The 19,967-nt window shown below is 41.1% G+C and overlaps 1 protein-coding gene across 5 annotated transcripts in view; it reads left to right on the top strand.

Moving 5' to 3' along the window:
• The window catches only part of DOCK1 (dedicator of cytokinesis 1), a 484,421-nt gene that overhangs the window by 284,781 nt on the left and 179,673 nt on the right, over positions 1-19,967 (top strand). For all 5 annotated transcript variants that reach the window (XM_066618882.1, XM_066618881.1, XM_066618883.1 and 2 more), the window contains exon 29: positions 5,422-5,516. In XM_066618882.1, the coding sequence (XP_066474979.1) occupies positions 5,422-5,516 (95 nt within the window). The remainder of the gene's footprint in view (positions 1-5,421; positions 5,517-19,967) is intronic.

Raw genomic sequence — 19,967 nt, 5'->3', positions numbered from 1 at the left:
CTTAAATCTACAAAATCCTTTTTTTTCAATGCATTCTAAGTCAGGGTCATATACTGTATTAGGGAATTTAATATTGTATTAGTGAATTACAAGTTCATTGTGCATTATGAAGAGGTGTTTTGTTTTGTCTGCCTGAACCAACTGAAGATCCATTTCTTTCATTTATGTCAAGTTCCAGTATTATGAGAAAGAGAAATTCTATTCACATGCTCTAACCCAGGGGTGTCAAACATAAGGCCCACGGGCAGGATGTGGCCCTCAAAAGCTCTATTTGGCCGTCAGGGTATTCCAGCACCACCATCAGCTGCTGTGTTGAGGTGTCACTGCTAAAAGGGCAGCCCATCTGATAATCAGACTCTCCCATATATTGAAAATATTATAATAATAATAATAAATATATATATATATAAAATATGACTTGCATGTTTTCTCTTCTGCCATTTGCAGCTAATGAATTTCTAATAAGAAAAAAGTGCTTGTTTCTGCTCATCACCTGCTTCATGACATGACTTCCTGCTTAATTACATCACCTCTGGCCCTCAACACATCTTGTATCCTATTCAACCCTCTGAATGAAATGTGTTTTATACCCCTGAGTTTTACTCCTCATTTATAATTTTATAAACCTGAGTTTTTTATTTTGACTTTAAGAGCTCCCAAGCAATTTTGCATTTCCTAATAGACAAGATGTTCAAACTCCCTTAATGATTTCAGTTCTACCTTTCTCCACTGTGTTGTCCTTTTGTTACCCTTTTTGAAATATTCTGCTGAAAACATTGATGGGTTTCTTCAGTTGTTCAAGCACCAAATATGTAATGATCTCAAAATGCTGGGAAGCAAGAACTGGATATGCAAGTGGCCAGTTGGCACTCATCTATTTAATTTATATCAAACTACCAAGATACTGAGAAAATAATAGACACTGAAATCAGGTACAGGAAGGCATATCCGCAGGTTCCATTATTTGCCATTCCCACACACACCCCCTTTGGAGGTGAGAGGAGCTCTGCAACTTCTGGTTTCACAGAGAAACCAGAAGCAATGTTTTTAATGCCTTATAAAGCATTGGGAGGACTGGGGAAGCCCCACAGGGTCCAGGTTGTGGAGACATTAGCCTGTATCTCGGGTTCTGGAACAAATCCCCATGGATAAAGGAGTATGTCTGTATTTATAAATCGGAGGCAGGGTATTTGTGGTTGACAACCTCCCTCTATAATCCATATTGGTGTCTCCAACCCTCCATAATTGGTCTGAACTCTTCAAGATTCATCTCCATGTGACTACTGAAAGAAATCCTGGAGATTTTAACAAAGCTTTAACAAAAACGAAGAGGTTATTGCTTCAGACGACAAAGATGAAAATGTGTTTAATAAGTTTTCGTAATCTTTTAAAAATATTGAAAATAAAAAATATCTTATAGAGCGGGTGGGCAAACTTTCAGCTTTAGGGATCCTGAACTTTTAACAATTGTGTAGGACAGAAAATTTCAGCAGGTGCAGCTTGTCATCTCACAGATGACTGGCTGCACCTGCTGAAATTTTCACTCCTACACAATTGTTAAAGGTCCAGGATCCCTAAAGTTGAGAGTTTGCCCTCCCCTGCTATAGAAACTTTAAAACCATGTTGTGCAGTCCCAGGAACCAACAGTGCAGCTACGGACATGATTCTACTTAAAATTACGTATTTTAACCTATTCTTATAAAATGTTGTTTCTTCATCCTTTTGCATCCTGGGATCTTTTATCTAAAGTAAGTTATCTGCAAAAGCACCAATCCAATTTTTTTCACTGAGGATCCCATTTTAATATAGATTGAGTTTGACAAGGATTCAGTGTGGAAGAAGTAATTTATTTGCTACTCTTTCTCTTAACATCTCCTCTTTTACTATCCAAAGCTAAACATGTTTACTATGTAGTGAGACTTGTTGACTACAGTGAGACTTATAGACTGATGACTAGGTTTTAGATTTGCAGCTTTAGTTGTTCCAATGAAGTGCTACTAAAACATGTTCTTCTGTGTATGAGCTGGAAGTGAATTCTGTATGTAGATCTTATTCAGACAAGGTCAAGCTGATAGCTTCATCCCTGAAAGTTTAATTGCCTATTGTGTCCATAAGCACTGCTTTGGAGTCTGACATACTGACCCCAACCTATTGGGAAATTACTTTTCTTGCTGTTTTCTGATATAAAGCAGTTGATCTTTGGCTTCGTTTGGCCTCTTCTTTGCTTGTACGTCATAAACCTCATTTTAGCTTGAAGACTACTGCTAGTAGCTTAAATAGAACAAATTGCAGTTACATCTGTTTGCTCTTTTTGAAGTTCTGCTTCATAGAAGGAAAAGCTGATTTGGGGTACCACCCCAAATGCTTTAGTTGCCCTATTCAAGTGTAAACATGGAGCTGTGTTTAGAGACTGATGATTAGTGCATCTAGCTCAGAATTGCCTACTCTGATGAGCAGGGGCACTTCAGGCTTTCAGGCAGAGGTCCTTCCATGCAGGGCCAGCTTTAACCCAATAGGACCAATTGCTCCCAGTTGGGTCCCACACCTTAGGGGAACCCACATTAGGCTAAAATATAAAATTAATGTTTATTTATTTACAAATCATATCTCATTTTATCTCTCTGACAGGCATTTAAAGAGGCTTATACAAATCATAAAGATATAAACATTATAAAAATTTTTTAAAATAAACATTAAAATCTCCTAAAAACAACAGACAATCTAAAAATCTAATTAAAAGTCAGGAGCAAGGGAAAAAAAGAAAAGAAAACCAGAAGTAAACAATAAAAACTGCTAGCCGATAAAACTAATCAGCAAAAAACACCAAATATCCTTATTGAAGAAGACCTAAACTCAGAAGGATAGTGTAAAAAAAGATGTCTTTAGGCCCCACCAGAAAGCCTCTAAGGCAGTGGTTCTCACACATTTAGCACTGGGACCCACTTTTTAGAATGAGAATGTCAGGATCCTGACCTGATCCATCCTGACAGGATCCACCTTTTTAGAATGAGGATCTGTCATGATCCCCCGGAAGTGACATCATGACTGGAAGTGACATCATCATTTTTAACCATCCTAGGCTGCAATCCTACCCACATGTACCCAGGAGTAAGTTCCATTTACTATCATTTAAAGAATATACATAGTAGCCTGTTAAAGGTACAGATCTGTAACATTTCCCCAAATGCAGTCACATAGCATGGTAGCATCAAGCCTAATATATTAAAAATAAAATATTGAAATGAATGGGGACCCACCTGAAATTGACTCATGACCCACCTATTGGGTACCGACCCACAGTCTGAGAAACACTGCTCTAAGGAGAGTGCAGTTTGTAAATTGAGAGTAAGGGAATTCCTTAGGTTGATGTCACTAAAGAGAAGGCCCTACTCTTTACCGCCAACCCTTCCACCTCCATTGGTGGCAGCACCCCTGAAAGGTGGCCAGATTTTTACTAAATCATTTCACAGTCACTAAAACAAGTGGCTTTGTAACTATTTACTTTTCAAAGGTAATCTACACATTTTGTTTTACTTGTAGGCTTACATATATGCAAGTTTATATTAAAATGTGCTTAGATTAAATAAATGTGTTTTTAATCCAATAAATTGGGGCAGACTACAACATGCGCTGGCCCTCTAAATCACTTTCCTTAGTCTTGTTTTTCTCCTGCTTAGAAAGGACAAATTGGTATACTGCAGGGAAATAATCTAGCTAAACAGTCTGTGCCACTGCATGAACTCTTCCTCTTGCTATGTGGCAGCTTCTTGGTGTTTCTGGATGAATGGTGATGACATAAATGTCATTGCTGGACTTTGGAAATGCTGAGCTACATGGAGCTTGACTTTGATGGAGTTTGTGTTAAAGGAAACAAAGCATAGCTGGGTCTGGATTTTCCTTTCCGCTTAGTTGGTGGGAGAGACTGAAAAGTGCCAGTGAGAGAGATTCTTCTTCCTAGTAGAGCTGGGTCTTGATTTCCTTTAAAATAAAATGACTGAGCAAGGAAGAACCAGACAGTGAGATGGACATTCACATTAGTCCTAACCTCTTCTTCTTTCCATCCTACTTGTTTTAAGAAGGTCAAAGAAGGAGGGGGAGAGGTGCTTCAATGAGGAGGCAGGTGTTAGCCACAAATTGCCAAGTTTCTAAAATAAGTACTACTAAATAAACTGTTTCTGATTGTCAAAGTTCTTTTGTGAATATGAGACTATTTAAGTGTAAATGTTAATAAATTAAGCATGAGTTACTGAATCAGCAAGTTAGCATTGATAATCTGTTCTTCCACCTTCATGGTTAGTAAAGTATGCAAGTCAGTCTGCAAAGTGTATGGAAATTCATCTGTCAAACTTCGGCAAAATATGTGAAAACCCAACAGTTGAAAGCATGCAGTACAACAAAGTATGAAATGGAATCCACTTTTACAGAGTGTCTTGCTGTATATCTGCAGCTGTAAAATATTCAGAATTAACTCTTCAGGCCCAGTTCTGCTCCCCCCTATTCACATGGGCATAAGTTCTACTAAAGTCTCAATGATTATGCTATATAGCAAGATAGCAAGAAAATCTACCATTTTATGCAATAAGAAAACATGCATTTTAATGAAAGGGAGGCTATACGATAACTCAGCAAAATATTAGGTCTGATTAAGAAAAAAATATTAAGGTTTCAACATTATATAGGGAAAATTAGTAGTAAAGAATGCAGTTTGGTCACTTAAGGTAATGACACATTTATTGAGCTTGTTAAGAACGTGCCTGGAATAAAAACACTCCTTTATATATTGCTAACAGCTTACATTACCTACTGTCACTTACAAATTTGAAGCCTGCAAGGTCAATCTATTCATGTCAAAATACGTTTTCCTTGGTGTTTTATGTGGAATCATTCTAGTAGTGACTGCACAGGAGCCACATTTTGAATTTACTGACTTGACTGAAAATCAATGTCTTTTTCTCCTTAGCTGCTGAAGCTTTTAGCCAGCTTAAAGCTTAACGTGTACATTAAACTTTAGACCTCCTTGATTCAGAAAGTAATATGAGTTGCAACATGACATTAAACCCCCTTCCCCCCAAGGAAATAAGTTGCAATGTAACTACACATTTTGGGGTGTGTTTTTTTTGTCTGTGATGGTGATTTTGTAACAAAGTTTACTTTCCTTTCAGCTGTTGTCACTAAAACAATTATTTAGTTCATTACCATTTGATACTGCTTGACAAATCTGTCTTTATGATATATATTGCTGCATAGTAGTCAGCTCTTCACAGAGCGTTGGATAGTAGATGTTTGGTTCTATTTGTCCAGTGAGATAAACTTTTTGAGTCTGGTCATTAATCTACTGACTTTCCCCTCACCCAGTTGGATTTTTTCCCTCTAAAAAACTAAATCAGTGGCGCTTTTCAGATGTGTCCTTCTTTATTTTAGGACTTCCTGATGGAGACGTTCATCATGTTCAAAAACCTAATTGGGAAGAATGTCTATCCATCTGACTGGGTTATAATGAACATGATGCAGAATAAGTAAGTACAAAAGAATGCACTGAACCTTCCTTGAAACTCTTGCTTGTTTTATCTGGAAAGTCTTTTTACTCATGTATGAGTGTGTGTGTATTTTGGCTGGTGGAAGTTGTGAGTCCTTTGTTGCGGGAAGTTATGTTAGAAGGTATGATCCTGGTATGTTCAAAGAAAACTTTTTTTTTAAGAAGGAGATCCTTCTTGAAGAAGCCCTAATTGGGACCTTCCTATCTCAGTAACTATCAGCTAGTTTCCAATTTGCCATCCTTGGACAAGATGATGTAAAACATAGTTCTGCCTCAACTTAAGGTCTTCCTGAAGGGTATCAAATATTTGGATTGTTATCACCCTAGGGTGCAATCCTCACCCCTTATGTCAGTGCTTTCCAGCACTGACATAAGGGCAATGCCGCTCTGAGATATGGGAACAAACATTCCCTTACTTTGAGGAGGCCTCCATGAGTGACAGCCAACTGCAGGATGCAGCACATGTCCCACTGGCACCACTATGCCAGTGCTGGAAAGCACTGACATAAGGGGTTAGGATTGCACCCCTAGTTTCTTACCTGGATTTGGGACTGAAGCCATCATGGTTACTCTCCTGAATAACCTATACCAGGATGTGGACAGGGCAACATGATTCTGTTAGTTCTCCTGGATATCTCAGATACTTTCAGTACCATTGACAATGGCATCCTTATGAGTTCTCTCTTGGGGATGAGAAGCACCATTTTTTTTCAGTGGCTCTGGTTCTACCTCAAGTGTCAGACCCAGCAGATACTGGTAGGGGGGCTACTGTTCTCCTGGCTTTTTGTTTTGCTGCATGTTGCAGATTTCCATCTTTTTAAAATAACTACATAAAACCTCTGAGTAAGTTACCATAAATGTGTGCTGGGATGTCACTACACTGATGACATCCAGCTCTATTCCTTGATTACATCTGCTCCAAGAAAGCAAGGGAGATTCCGATGTGTTGTCTAGGATTGGTGATGGACTGTCAGTGAATAAGATGAAATTTAATCTAAACAAAAGCCCAGTTGTAATCCATGGATCTTATTCCTAGGTAAGTATGTGTAGGATTGTAGCCTTAAACATGCTGGAAGGTGATCCTCTGTTCCTTTTGCTTTTCTACACATTCTTAAGTCAGATAACATAAGGGTGTGTCCCAAGTTCAGTAATGTGTACACATCAAGCACACTTGCTTTTGGGCTACATTCCCAATTATTAAATGCTTAAAATATTTTTTCTGACATGCATCTTCCATGTTCTTAATTGTAGTGGAGATTAGGAAATGCACTACAGGTAGACATAAGAAAGGTCTCATTTTATGTTATTAGGTAGTAAGGACTGTGACCTTAAATCACTCTTGCAGCAGAAAAGTCTAAATGATGTCAGCTTGTGACTAACACTATGTTTTATGTGTTTTTACATCTGCCATAGAGTTCAGCTGCACCTGTGCCAGAATACTGGAACTGTCTTGGCAGAGAAGATACAAAAGCTTCTCACAAATTAACTTTATTGTGGCTTTAGAACTTAATTAAAACGAATGCATACATCTCTGAATTGTATGTTCATTAGTTATGGAAAGCTGTCTTGTTGAAAGATGGCTTCTTTAGAGAATTTGTTCATATAATGGAAGGTTTGAATATAATCTTGTACATAAGTAGCCATTTCATGTGACATGGCCCTAAAGTTCTATTAAACTGGTGACATTTATTTGCATGTAATCATGCATGAGATTGTAATCTCTGGAATGTGAAGTGGGTATTCATAATTCTACTTGCTTTAATTTTTTGCTTCAGTTACAGAAATGACTAACAGTGCAATCCTAACTTGGCCAACACACATCTGTGCGTGGCCTATCTTCCCTGGAAGTGGGGCGAAAGTGCTTTATGGCATTTTCGCAACACTCATCAATTGTCAAAAGAGATTTGCGCCTGCCAAGCAAGTGCTATGGATTGCGCCCTAAGACAGTTTTCACAGTATTTGCATTTGTTGTCCTTTTCTGCCTATTGTCATTCCTCCGTTTTCAGAAGGATTTGGGGAGCTTGTTGCAACTTTTGGAAAAGAGAGCTATTCATTCAGAAGGAAGATGTACCCGGAGGAAAACTCTAGAAAATGCATGCCATCTATCTGGAACAGAGGAGCATATTATGATTTCCATTCAGGATTATGTTTCCCTGGCTCTGCAAGCAAGGGTGTGAATCTCACAAGTGTATCTGTGCCTATCAAAAGTAATGAGAAATAGCTTTGGGACTGGACTGGACTGGACTGTTCTTGTCAGTTTCTTGTCAGTCTCATGCAGAGAGCTTGCTGATAAGTTACAGGAGATGTTTCTTTCCCCCAAATGTCATTAACAATTAATCTTTGTTGCTACAGTTGCTGGCATTCAAACCAGAAATGAAAATAAACTCCAGTTTTCTCAAAAGGCAGCATCACATACTTGGTTTTTAGAGATTAGGGTGTGTTCTGTGGTGCTGTGGCCTCCCTTCATTAGGAAGTGATCATTTAGAAATTAAGAGCAAAATCCTAACTATGCGTTCAGGCGGCTCAAGACCCTTCCACCAGCTTGGAAGGGGATAAATATTCCTTTACTCCTAGTTGCATGGCAGCCACCTCCTACCTGTCGCTGGATACAGTGCAGACCACTTGTCTTACGTGTTCCAGCGCAAGTTAGGATTGGGCTGCAGTGTTTTTATTATTAATCCATATTTCAGGAAATTTAGTAACATTTTTGCAGTAGATGGAACACAACATTCTGACAGTAAAATATGATGAAGGATTTCAACAACTTAGGAACTAAGGGGGAAAATTATACTCTGAGTTAAGAGTATATAGTTTTAGTGACTGGGAGCAAGTCCCAGGATCACAGTAGTGGCAGCCTCCTTCTCTCTTCAGTACTGCTGGAGAAAGAAATGGGGGGGGGGGAGCTGCTGCAGCCTCAAATCACTTCTTGTACCTGATATTTATGAAGCACCAAGTAGGCAGGTATAGGCAATTGGGAGGCTGCTCTCCCCTTGCCTGTACTTACAAAGATCACTGCATGCAGCCTTCCCACACTGTCCAACATCACTTGCACCCATTCATTTCAAACAGAAGAGGTGTAGACTGAGAAAGCTGTATTGCACATGCTTTGTAAGTAAAGGGAATGGGAAGTGCAGATGTGCACCTGCTCATTTGCCCACCTGATCGCCCCCCATTGGAGAGTTGTGAGCAGGTGATACTGTGCAGCAGATTCAGGCGATGTGGAGGCACGCGCTGCCCCTGGTTAGTGGGTTTCCACTAACAGACAATGCAATATAAGTTTGTAAGATTTATATGTGTATGCGTGACAGTTTTGTTTAATGGCTTAAGATAGATAGGTTTAACCTGTCTTTAGAAGGTTCCAAAGACAAAAAAGTCTATTTGGGAACAGGCTAACTTGCTGTCTGTATACTATTTTATGCTGAAAACTGTGAGCCTTTTGCAATACTAATCATAGTTCCTTTAAAAAAAAATAGCACAATGAAGTCTAACAACAACATGATATTGAAGTCTAACAACAATATGATATAAAACAATATTTTATACATATTCCATGGAAATTTGCTGACTTGAAACAAATATTTATCCCCAAATAACTGCTGCTGTTTGATACTACCACAAACACGGTATGTTAATGAGTACCTGTTAATAGGGATGAAATATACAGCAGATGCATCTTTTGGTGATAGCAGAAATCTTTTCCTCTACTGTGTAAGGCAGCCCTTCCATTCATTTTCAATTAGGAATTGAATGAGCCATATGATGTCTATAGTAAGTGGAGTAAGTGGAGGTTTGATGGAGATTTTTAAAAGTTTAAGAGTTTATTCTCTATCTTAAGCCATTTCTGCCCAACGCTGCATATACACAACAGGGTTCAAACGTGCACACCTGTAGGCTGGGCAGAAATTGGTTAATTTTTGTTCATGGGAATTCCAGTGGCATATAGCAAGGCTGTCTTTAAAATAGAATACAGCAAATTTTAAATGCATAGCACCTGACACACTGGTGCCAATAAATTTTTAGTGCTGGTAAAATATAAGCCACAGAAAGGCATGAAACCTCTGAAACAGGAAGCGCTGTTTAAGAACTTTAGGTTACAAATTCTGTGCATTATGAACAGAAGATTTTCAAATCATTTTTTTTTTTTGCTCCCTAATTTGAAATTGCACTCCAAATTATAAATTGCACCTCTATGATGATGTGCAATACTGCTGTGTTCCAAGCGCTTTATCTTCTGTGCTGTTTTTCTACATTTTGATGGCACATCTTGTTGCACTGCTTTACCCACCCGAATTGTTGTACTAGATCAGCTACAGATTAGTATGACATTAGGAAAAAGTAATGTCAATTAATACTCTGCTTTCTCTACCCATGACTTCTCTATACACCATTGCAAAATCTAATTAACATCAACTGGCTTAAACAATTTATTCATCAAGGATTTACACTATAGGATATAATTGATTTCTACTACACTTTTATCACTGGCTGATTGCTACCAATATGCTTAAGAAATGTTTATTTGGTAGTGGTTGACTGAATAAAGCAAAACATTTATCATCATGATTAAAAGGAGCAGTGTCTGCCAGTACGTTTTTGGATGAAGTCCTCCAAATAATTGTTCAGAACATTTTGTCCCAAGCCATTGTACACTCCCAAGATTTCTATTTGTGTTCTCCTACCTTGTAAATGGTCCTTTTTTTCCTGGTTGGATGTGAGTGAACCTATCAGGGATTCTCAGGTCCAAACAATACTTTATTCTCAACCATTTTCCCTACTGTTTAAGGGCCCAATCCTATCCAATTTTCCAGCTCCAGTGCAGCCACAATGCAGCCCCAAGAACATAAGAAGAGCTCTGCTGGATCAGGCCAAAGGCCCATCTAGTCCAGCTTCCTGTATCTCACAGTGGCCCACCAAATACCCCAGGGAGCACACAAGACAACAGACACAACCTGCATCCCAGTGCCCTCCCCTGCATCTGGCAATCAGAGGCAGCCTGTCTCTAAAACCAAGAGTTTGAACATACCTACTGTGACTTGTAAGCCGTAATGAACTTTTCCTCCAGAAATTTGTCTAGTCCCCTCTTAAAGGCATCCAGGCAAGATGCTACCACTACTTCCTGTGGCAAAGAGTTCCGCAAACTAATTACACGCTGGGTAAAGAATTATTTTCTTCTGTCTGTCCTAACTCTCCCAACACTCAACTTTCATGAATGTCCCCTGGTTCTGGTGTTATGTGAGAGGGAAAAGAGTGTTTCTCTGTCCACTCTGTCCATACCCTGCATGATTTTGTATGTTTCAGTCATGTTCCCCCTCAGGCGCCTCTTTTCAAAACTGAAGAGGCCCAAACGTAGTAGCCTTTCCTCATAGGGAAAGTGCCCCAGCCCAGTAATCATTTTGGTTGCTCTCTTTTGCACCTTTTCCATCTCCACTATGTCTTTTTTGAGATGTGGTGGCCAGGACACAATACTCCAGTTGTGGCCTTACCATCGATTTGTACAATGGCATTACAATGTTAGCTGTTTTATTCTCAATGCCTTTCCTAATTATCCCAAGCATGCAATTAGCCCTCTTCAGTGCTGCCGCACATTGGGTCGACACTTTTCTCGACCTGTCCACCACCATCCCAAGATCTCTCTCCTGATCAGCTCAGAACCCATTAGCCTATATGTAAAGTTTTGCTTCTTTGCCCCAATGTGCATGACTTTACACTTACTTACATCGAAACGCATCTGCCATTTTGCTGCCCATTCTGCCAGTTTGGAGAGATCCTTCTGGAGCTCTTCACAGTTTCTTCTGGTCTTCACCACTTGGAAAAGTTCAGTGTCATCTGCAGACTTGGCCATCTCGCTGCTTAGCCCTGACTCCAGGTCATTTATGGTAAGGGAACAAATGTTCCAGGAACCTTAGTAAAGGAACTATATGGTAAGGGAACAAAGACGAACAGGCCTTGCTGAGGGAGAGTCAGCATGGCTTCTGTAAGGGTAAGTCTTGCCTCACGAACCTTATAGAATTCTTTGAAAAGGTCAACAGGCATGTGGATGCGGGAGAACCCATGGACATTATATATCTGGACTTTCAGAAGGCGTTTGACACGGTCCCTCACCAAAGACTACTGAAAAAACTCCACAGTCAGGGAATTAGAGGACAGGTCCTCTCGTGGATTGAGAACTGGTTGGAGGCCAGGAAGCAGAGAGTGGGTGTCAATGGGCAATTTTCACAATGGAGAGAGGTGAAAAGCGGTGTGCCCCAAGGATCTGTCCTGGGACCGGTGCTTTTCAACCTCTTCATAAATGACCTGGAGACAGGGTTGAGCAGTGAAGTGGCTAAGTTTGCAGACGACACCAAACTTTTCTGAGTGGTGAAGACCAGAAGTGATTGTGAGGAGCTCCAGAAGGATCTCTCCAGACTGGCAGAATGGGCAGCAAAATGGCAGATGCGCTTCAATGTCAGCAAGTGTAAAGTCATGCACATTGGGGCAAAAAATCAAAACTTTAGATATAGGCTGATGGGTTCTGAGCTGTCTGACAGATCAGGAGAGAGATCTTGGGGTGGTGGTGGACAGGTCGATGAAAGTGTCGACCCAATGTGCGGCGGCAATGAAGAAGGCCAATTCTATGCTTGGGATCATTAGGAAGGGTATTGAGAACAAAACGGATAGTATTATAATGCTGTTGTACAAATCTATGGTAAGGCCACACCTGGAGTATTGTGTCCAGTTCTGGTTGCCGCATCTCAAAAAAGACATAGTGGAAATGGAAAAGGTGCAAAAGAGAGCGACTAAGATGATTACGGGGCTGGGGCACCTTCCTTATGAGGAAAGGCTACGGCGTTTGGGCCTCTTCAGCCTAGAAAAGAGACGCCTGAGGGGGGACATGATTGAGACATACAAAATTATGCAGGGAATGGACAGAGTGGATAGGGAGATGCTCTTTACACTCTCACATAATACCAGAACCAGGGGACATCCACTAGAATTGAGTGTTGGGCGGGTTAGGACAGACAAAAGAAAATATTTCTTTACTCAGCGTGTGGTCGGTCTGTGGAACTCCTTGTCACAGGATGTGGTGATGGCGTCTAGCCTAGATGCCTTTAAAAGGGGATTGGACAAGTTTCTGGAGGAAAAATCCATTATGGGGTACAAGCCATGATGTGTATGCGCAACCTCCTGATTTTAGAAATGGGTTATGTCAGAATGCCAGATGCAAGGGAGGGGACCAGGATGAGGTCTCTTATCTGGTGTGCTCCCTGGGGCATTTGGTGGGCCGCTGTGAGATACAGGAAGCTGGACTAGATGGGCCTATGGCCTGATCCAGTGGGGCTGTTCTTATGTTCTTATGTAGGTAAAGGAACAAATGTTCCCATACCTTGAGGAGGCGTCTGTGACTGTGTCCCCACCACAGGATGAAGTACATGCCCCATTGGCATGGCTGCACCAGCACTGGGAAATTGGTTAGGATTGGGCCCTAAGTTCCTTGCAACAACAACAAAAAGTGTTTCTTCTTATGCTTAAAATATGCCTCCCCCCCTCATTAATTTCCTGTTATAATGGACCATAGAGCTGGAAGAAGAGTGTTGTTCAAAATCAGCACATGAATTCCCGTAAACGTAAACAGTCAGGAAAATAGCACATTTAATGTTATAGTTGCATATATTTCTATTATACTTTTATCTGATTGCTTAACTTGGAATTTCCTGAAGTGACTTAAGGCATACATGAAAATTGCGTTTATAAAATTACATTAAAAATTAAAACTGCCGATTTAAAGAAAAACTTTAACTTGGGAGACGAATACATTTTAAAAGAACACATGTGTTTCAATAGTGTTTTAAAGCATTAATGTTAACGTGCATTAGTCTTCTCTAGCATTCAGGCTGCCTGCCTACTTGTCTTCCTGTAAGCTTTTTAGCTTGTAGCATTTGGTAAAAGGAAGACATATACAGTACATGCTTGGTGAGGAAGCTAAATGAAGGTTATGGATACAGGAGACACAGAAATTGCATGGAGATAGGTTCCCCCCACCCATGGTTTCTGGTATCTGTGGGAGGCAGGAACATACCCCTGCAGATACCAGGGACTCTTGTATGGGAAGGGGCCCTGATATCCACAGATCCTATATCCACGGTTTCAGTTAACCATCGATAGGATCCATGCTCCTCCCCTGTTTTCCTTCTCCAGAAGCGTGGGGAGCTGTGCTCTCCTTGCCTGCAGAGGGTCTTCTGAGCCCCGCAGAGGCCACGTGCGTTCACCTCTGGCCTCTACAGGACTCAGAATGACTGCTACAGTTAAAAAAAAAGTTACTTCCAGTTTTATTGTAAAACCAGGTTTTTATTGCCTAATAAGGCATTCTGAGGTAGGTATGTCTTTGTGATGAAGCCAATCAATTTTCTGTTTTCTGTTAACCAAATTAATGTGGTGCTCCTAAAGAGCAGTTCATGGCTGGTATGGCAAGCTAATACACAACAGGGTGAAGCTATGAAATGCTCCAAGTTTATTCTGCATAATGAGAGACATCATGTATGACTGCAGGCAAAAGTTGGCTAATGTCTCTACCCATGATGGGTAGGGTTCAATATTTATACAGAGGGACAGTTTGCTATATCAGTGGCACGTATGCATTCCCTTCCTTATGTGGTTTGAAGACAATTATTTCTTCAGTTCTTATTACACTAGTTTTGACCAGTTTTTGCCAGCTTTGTGATCATGGTGTCTTCTGTATGTTGACACTTGCCATGTGCATGTCATGTAGTTTGACATGGAGGGAGCTGGCTGCTTTGTTAGTTACATATAAAAAGCACTTTTAGGCATGATAAACAATTGAATAGATAGATTAACAAATTAGGCCAAAGGAAGCCCTGTCTCTGTTCCCTTAAGGGATAGGATGATGGGGAAGACAGTGATGTGATTGTGAAACCAGAAGTGGGTCATGATAACTATTTTTAGATATTCCAAGCGTTGAAGAGCCCATCAGATGCATCCACAAGCTCCCCGCACCCCAGCAGGCCAACACTGCTAATACTAAGTTGAAAAAAGCCCTCCTTGTCCCAGACAGCAGTGTGATCTGTGTGATCATTTCACTACCTTCACCCCTCCCTTGCAATGACTTGCCCCAGTTCCCAAACTCTTGGAGAAAGTTTGGAAACCACTGATTTAGACTATTCCTTGATCTGTTATTCTTCCTGATTTACCCTAAGCCCTTTTCTCCCACATGCATTGATTAGGTCAGAGGTTTCCAAAGTGTGTGTTGTGACACACTGGGGAGTCACGAGGCACTCACCAGGGCGTCTCAGGAAGCCCACCGCCCGGCAGCAGGATCGCAGTGCAAGCCTACACACAGTGGCAGGAGGTTAGCACAGTAGACGTAGATGCTGCGCATAGTAAAGAGCTGTTGCGCACAGTTTTAGCATACTTGAAAAGGCACTCCTGCCTGCTTTGTCCTCCTTTCTGTTATTTTTAGGCTTGGGTTCATCCTCCAAACCAGAAGTGGTAATAATGTCATTGCACAATCACGTCATTGCATCATCACCACTTCCTTCCAGGTGCTAGGGCATCACGATGAAGATACTTTAGAACCTAGTCCCGTGCTTCCCAAAATTAACACGATGATTAAATGATGACTTATGCCCAAATCGTAACCCACTTTCCAGCACTGGCATAGCTGTGGCAATGGGACGTGTGCTGCATCCTGCAGTTGGGGGGCACTCACGGAGGCCTCCTCCAAGTAAGGGAATGTTTGTTCCCTTACCTTGGAGCTGCATTGCCCTTATGTCAGTGCTGGAAAGTGGGTTAGGATTCCACCGTAACTGTCATTAGAATAAATTTGAAGCTCTCTTTTTCAATTCCTTACATCAGTGGTTCTCAAACTGGTTGGTTGTGTAAAGGTTCATGTGAAGGTTCCCCCATCCCTTTAAGGGGCAGGGGAAGGGGAGAGGCACAGAAGTGATCCCCAGGATCACGCCCATATGGGGGGCAGTGGGGGTGCTTGTGACTTACTTTATGAGGACAGGGCTGCAGCAGGCTGCAGGAGGTGCGGGGAGTCCTGCACAGCCCTCTGCAGTGCTCCCCGAAGCTTGGAACATTTGGAGAAAGTGGGCGCAAAGCACCTCCTGTAAAATGGAAGTGCTTTGCAGCCTCTTTCTCCGAACGTTCTAAGCCTTGTGTCACTGCCCTAGCCCTTCCCCCACAAGAACTTACTGATGGAGTAAAGCTCCCTCAGAGTTTGAGAACCACTGCCTTACATAGATGAGGGGAAGACATTTTAACCATCCATTCCTGATTTAAAACAAATGAGGATTATTTGTTGTGTGCAAACCTGTCAAACCCCAGTATGTTCTAACCAATGTGTAGGAATAAACCAGGAAATCCAGTTAGGTTCAGGCCCAAGTTGAATATTCTGTCTTGTTCTTGAAATGTAAACCATTTGAGAGTAGTCAGTGGCATTCTATTGGATTTAAAACCAAGAACACAGATAGCAGATTTCTTCCTCTCATGTATGGGCCTGAGGCATGTGCTGATAATGCTAAATTATGGTTTAATCATGGTTTAGTGTGACATCTGGATATTTAGTGCATGTCTTTGGGGTGGCATCAGGGGTTCGGTACTGGTTGAGAGCCAATACACATCACAGCACCAAGCTGGGCCAATCCTTAACTCCTCAGAACTAGTACCAGTAGCACCTGATGCACTATCATGGGGCAAGTAATAGTGTCCACTGCAGGGCTTTGTCTCGTGGCCCGCAGGAACCTGATGTCAATGCTGTCCATATCACACTATAAATACAAACAATCCAATTCACAAATTCCTTTTAAAAACAACCGAATTCAGTGCTACCAACAACTACCTAATAGCTTTGATTTCTTCCTTTATCTACTTTTTGGGAGTTATGTGCCCTTGTATTTTGGTAATTTGAAACTGTCAGTAAAATACAGGGGTCATGCTGTCATCTGTCTAATGGTTAGGCAGTTTTGGAACAGCTTTGGCTATGTGTGCGTTACACTGTATACAAATGTGTTTTTTTTCTCCCAATCTGTCTAATGCTGAAAATAAGCTGAACGTTCATCACAGTTTATAGTACAATACTTGTTTAGATTTCTGTCCCCCAGTGTGTTATTTCTATTGATGAATGAGTCAAAGCCAAATGGCAATGGCTTTTAACATGATTAAACAATTGTAGACTGGTAAGCATTTGCCATGCAATGTGTATAATGTACCTTTTTTCTTTGAATTAATATGAGTAGAACGTTTTCCTGTGTGGGGAAAGTGTCTATGTGTGGAAGAATCTCATAAGATTCAAGAGAGCCTTGTTTTCTTCCCCTTCCCTCCTCTTTGAGGTGTATACATGTATGCTTTGCTTAACTATGGGGTTGCATCTTCCCCTGGGGGCTGGGGATAAGAATAGGCCCTCGGTTTGGCTGTACTTGTCTTAAGAGGCCACTAAGCAGCCTCTAAGCAGGTAGATGGGACTCATTAGCCTGGGAAGACAGCTCATCTGAGAGAAGCAAAACTCTGATCCCAAACCTCCACTGCCTTGTGGCTACGAGTTTGGAGTTTCCAGTTATGGAAAAGGCTTTAGGAGTCAACCTTGAGGCAAAATCCGGAACCGGAGTCCCTGAGGCAGTTCATGGCTGAACACAGTCACGTTCTGGCAACTCCTGCGACGCCGCTGGACCAACCGTATTGGCTTCTGCCTTTCCATTGGACCATTTCAGCGACATGGAGAGGGGGGATTTGCTGCATGGGAAACAGTCTATCCTCCATATCTACTTTACCCAGGCTTCGCGCACTGGAAAGGACACTTTGTTCCAGAACCACTATTCAGAGCGCAATACCATAGTCTTCTGAGACTGAAGGATGCCAACAACTGGGGTTGCATTCTAGTAACCCTTCATTAAGCGATGTTGTTATGCAAAAATTGTATAAAAACTTAACTTGGTGGTGTCCTTAGGAGGTCCCAGAGGCCTTCTCTGGGTTGCACCGGGCCCCATGAGACTCAGAATCGCCTGCAGAAGCCTCTGGAAGCCATTTCCAGTTTTTGGAAGCAAATTGGAAGTAGCTTTCTGAAAACCAGAAATAGCTTCCTGAGGCTTCTGCAGGCCATTCTGAGGCCTGATTCAAAACAGAGGAGGTCTGTGGGGCCTCCTAAGGACTCCAAGGTGAAGTGTTTCAGCTGGTTTACAGTAAATGGACAACCAACCATCATATATGTGGTCCGTAATAGGTTGGAATGTGTGCTAAGCGACGCACACCTGTATATAGTCATGTTAGTCATCAGGGCAGAATTTTCTGGAGACTAGGAAGTTTATGCGTACCTTCTATTGGAAGTGCGCACAGACCTCGAGTTTCTCAGACAGCGCTGCCATGCATCTAAATGCCCATGCATCCATGCCAAGGGGGAAGGGAAGAAACAGGGCTTTATTGAGCCCTATGAGAATCTTCTGTATATAGGGAAAGATCAAACTGATAATGTGCTAACTGTTTGTATGGAGAATAAATTCTTTTCTGAACTAGCTGTGGGGTGCTTTGACATTTTCAAAACCAGGGGTGCTCAAACTTTCAACTTTAGGGATGCTGGACCTTTAACAAGCGTATAGAAGAGAGAATTGCAGCAGGTGCAACTTGTCATCCCACAGATGACAAGCTACACCTGCTGAAATTCTCTCTTCTATACACTTGTTAAAGGTCCAGCATCCCTAAAGTTGAAAGTTTGAGCACTCCTGTTCAAAACCTTTTGTAGGATGTTTTGTTCTCACTCTTGTATCTGCCATATATAAATTTTAAATAGAATAATGCAAATTAAGATTTTTATATTCATTTCTACTACCTCCTTTCTTTCATACAACCCATATTGATGGGGGGCAATTCCTTGACAGATTGCCTCTTTCAGTGGAATGGAGTTACAGGCAAGAGAGGAAAGCTCATATGCTAGAGTTTTATCTGTGACAGTTGAGATTGAGACTATTTCCTGTTTTACATTGTTATCCTGCTGATAATGATATCACATGAGTATTTAGGGACTTAAGATTCTAGCAGCGCACGGGCTATAATGGATCTGTTTTTTTAAGCCATCTATTTCTGAGAACACTGATTTATTGTAGCAAGCCTATAAGTGATAACTCTGCATCAATGAAATTGAACTTGCCGGAGGTCCTGTTCTAAAGATGAGATTTTAAAACAGTTTAACCTCGATTTATTTTCTTATTAATCCTATAGGCTTTCTTAGACTCCAGATTAATTACTTGAAATGCATAGCAGAATGGGAGTTTTGCAAATGCTGTATATGTTAGCTGTCGTATTAAAATAGGCTCTTATGGAGGTGATAGATTTTGAAAGCTTTTTCTTTTAATCGAAGGCAGAAAAGGTACAAAGAAATGATTTTAGTGTTCTCATTTCTCTCTTTCACTTTCCTGAGGTTACACCTTCCCCCCATCTTAACAGATTACTGTTCAACGTCCGTTTGCATTTGGACAAAATCTGGTATCATTTGAGCAAGACTGCTGTTTCCTTAAAGAACATAAGAAGAGCTCCACTGGATCAGGGCAAAGGCCCGTCTAGTCCTGCTTCCTGTATCTCACAGTGGCCCACCAAATACTTCAGGGAGCACACAAGACAACAAGACACAACCTGCATCCTGGTGTCTTCCCCTGCATCTGGCAATCTGAGGCAGCCTACCTCTAAAACCAGGAGCTGGCACATACCTACCATGACTTGTAACCCATGATAAACTTTTCCTCCAGAAATTTGTCCAATCCCCTCTTAAAGGCATCTAGGCAAGATGCCATCACTACTTCCTGTGGCAAGGAGTTCCATAGACTAATGCTACTTGGCTAGACCTCTTTGCTTAGCCAGGATGACCATGATTAGTTTTGCTGATAGTTTATCATTTGTTCAATATTCTCATTCTTCCTAACACTTTAGAGGCACCTCTTTTTGAATTAGTTGCAGGAATAGGAGAGAGGGAATAAAGTTTCAGGGGAGGTATCGAAGAAGTCAGTTCTGAGGAACTGAAAGACGGGACGAAGGTGAAACCCAAAACAATATTGACCAGTCAGGATTACATAGAATTCATAATTGTCAAAGGAATATATTTATACTATACTGCTGATTACTAATTAGTACTTATTTTGATGCCAAATATCTTAACAGCAGCGGTTTCCAAATATTCTACTTAAATGGAATTGTTTTCAAATTTACTGGTTTGCAGAAAAATACAATTTTGGTATACGCTCTGGAGTGTGCAGTCCTTGCCAAGAGCTCATTTTCATGGCCTATTGGGCATCAATATTGCCAGGTTCAACTAATAGTGCACCCTAGGATACACAAGACTCTCTTATGGTTGCTTGCATAAATAATGATGGACAAACTATCTTTCAGGGAAATTGCTTTTCCTTCTTTTATGGTTCCAACCAGAGTTCCTCAGACCTCAGTTTGAAATCCA

The sequence above is a fragment of the Tiliqua scincoides genome, chromosome 3 (genome assembly GCF_035046505.1).
Source record: "Tiliqua scincoides isolate rTilSci1 chromosome 3, rTilSci1.hap2, whole genome shotgun sequence".
NCBI lineage: Eukaryota > Metazoa > Chordata > Lepidosauria > Squamata > Scincidae > Tiliqua > Tiliqua scincoides.
This window is presented reverse-complemented; position numbering and strand designations above follow the sequence as displayed.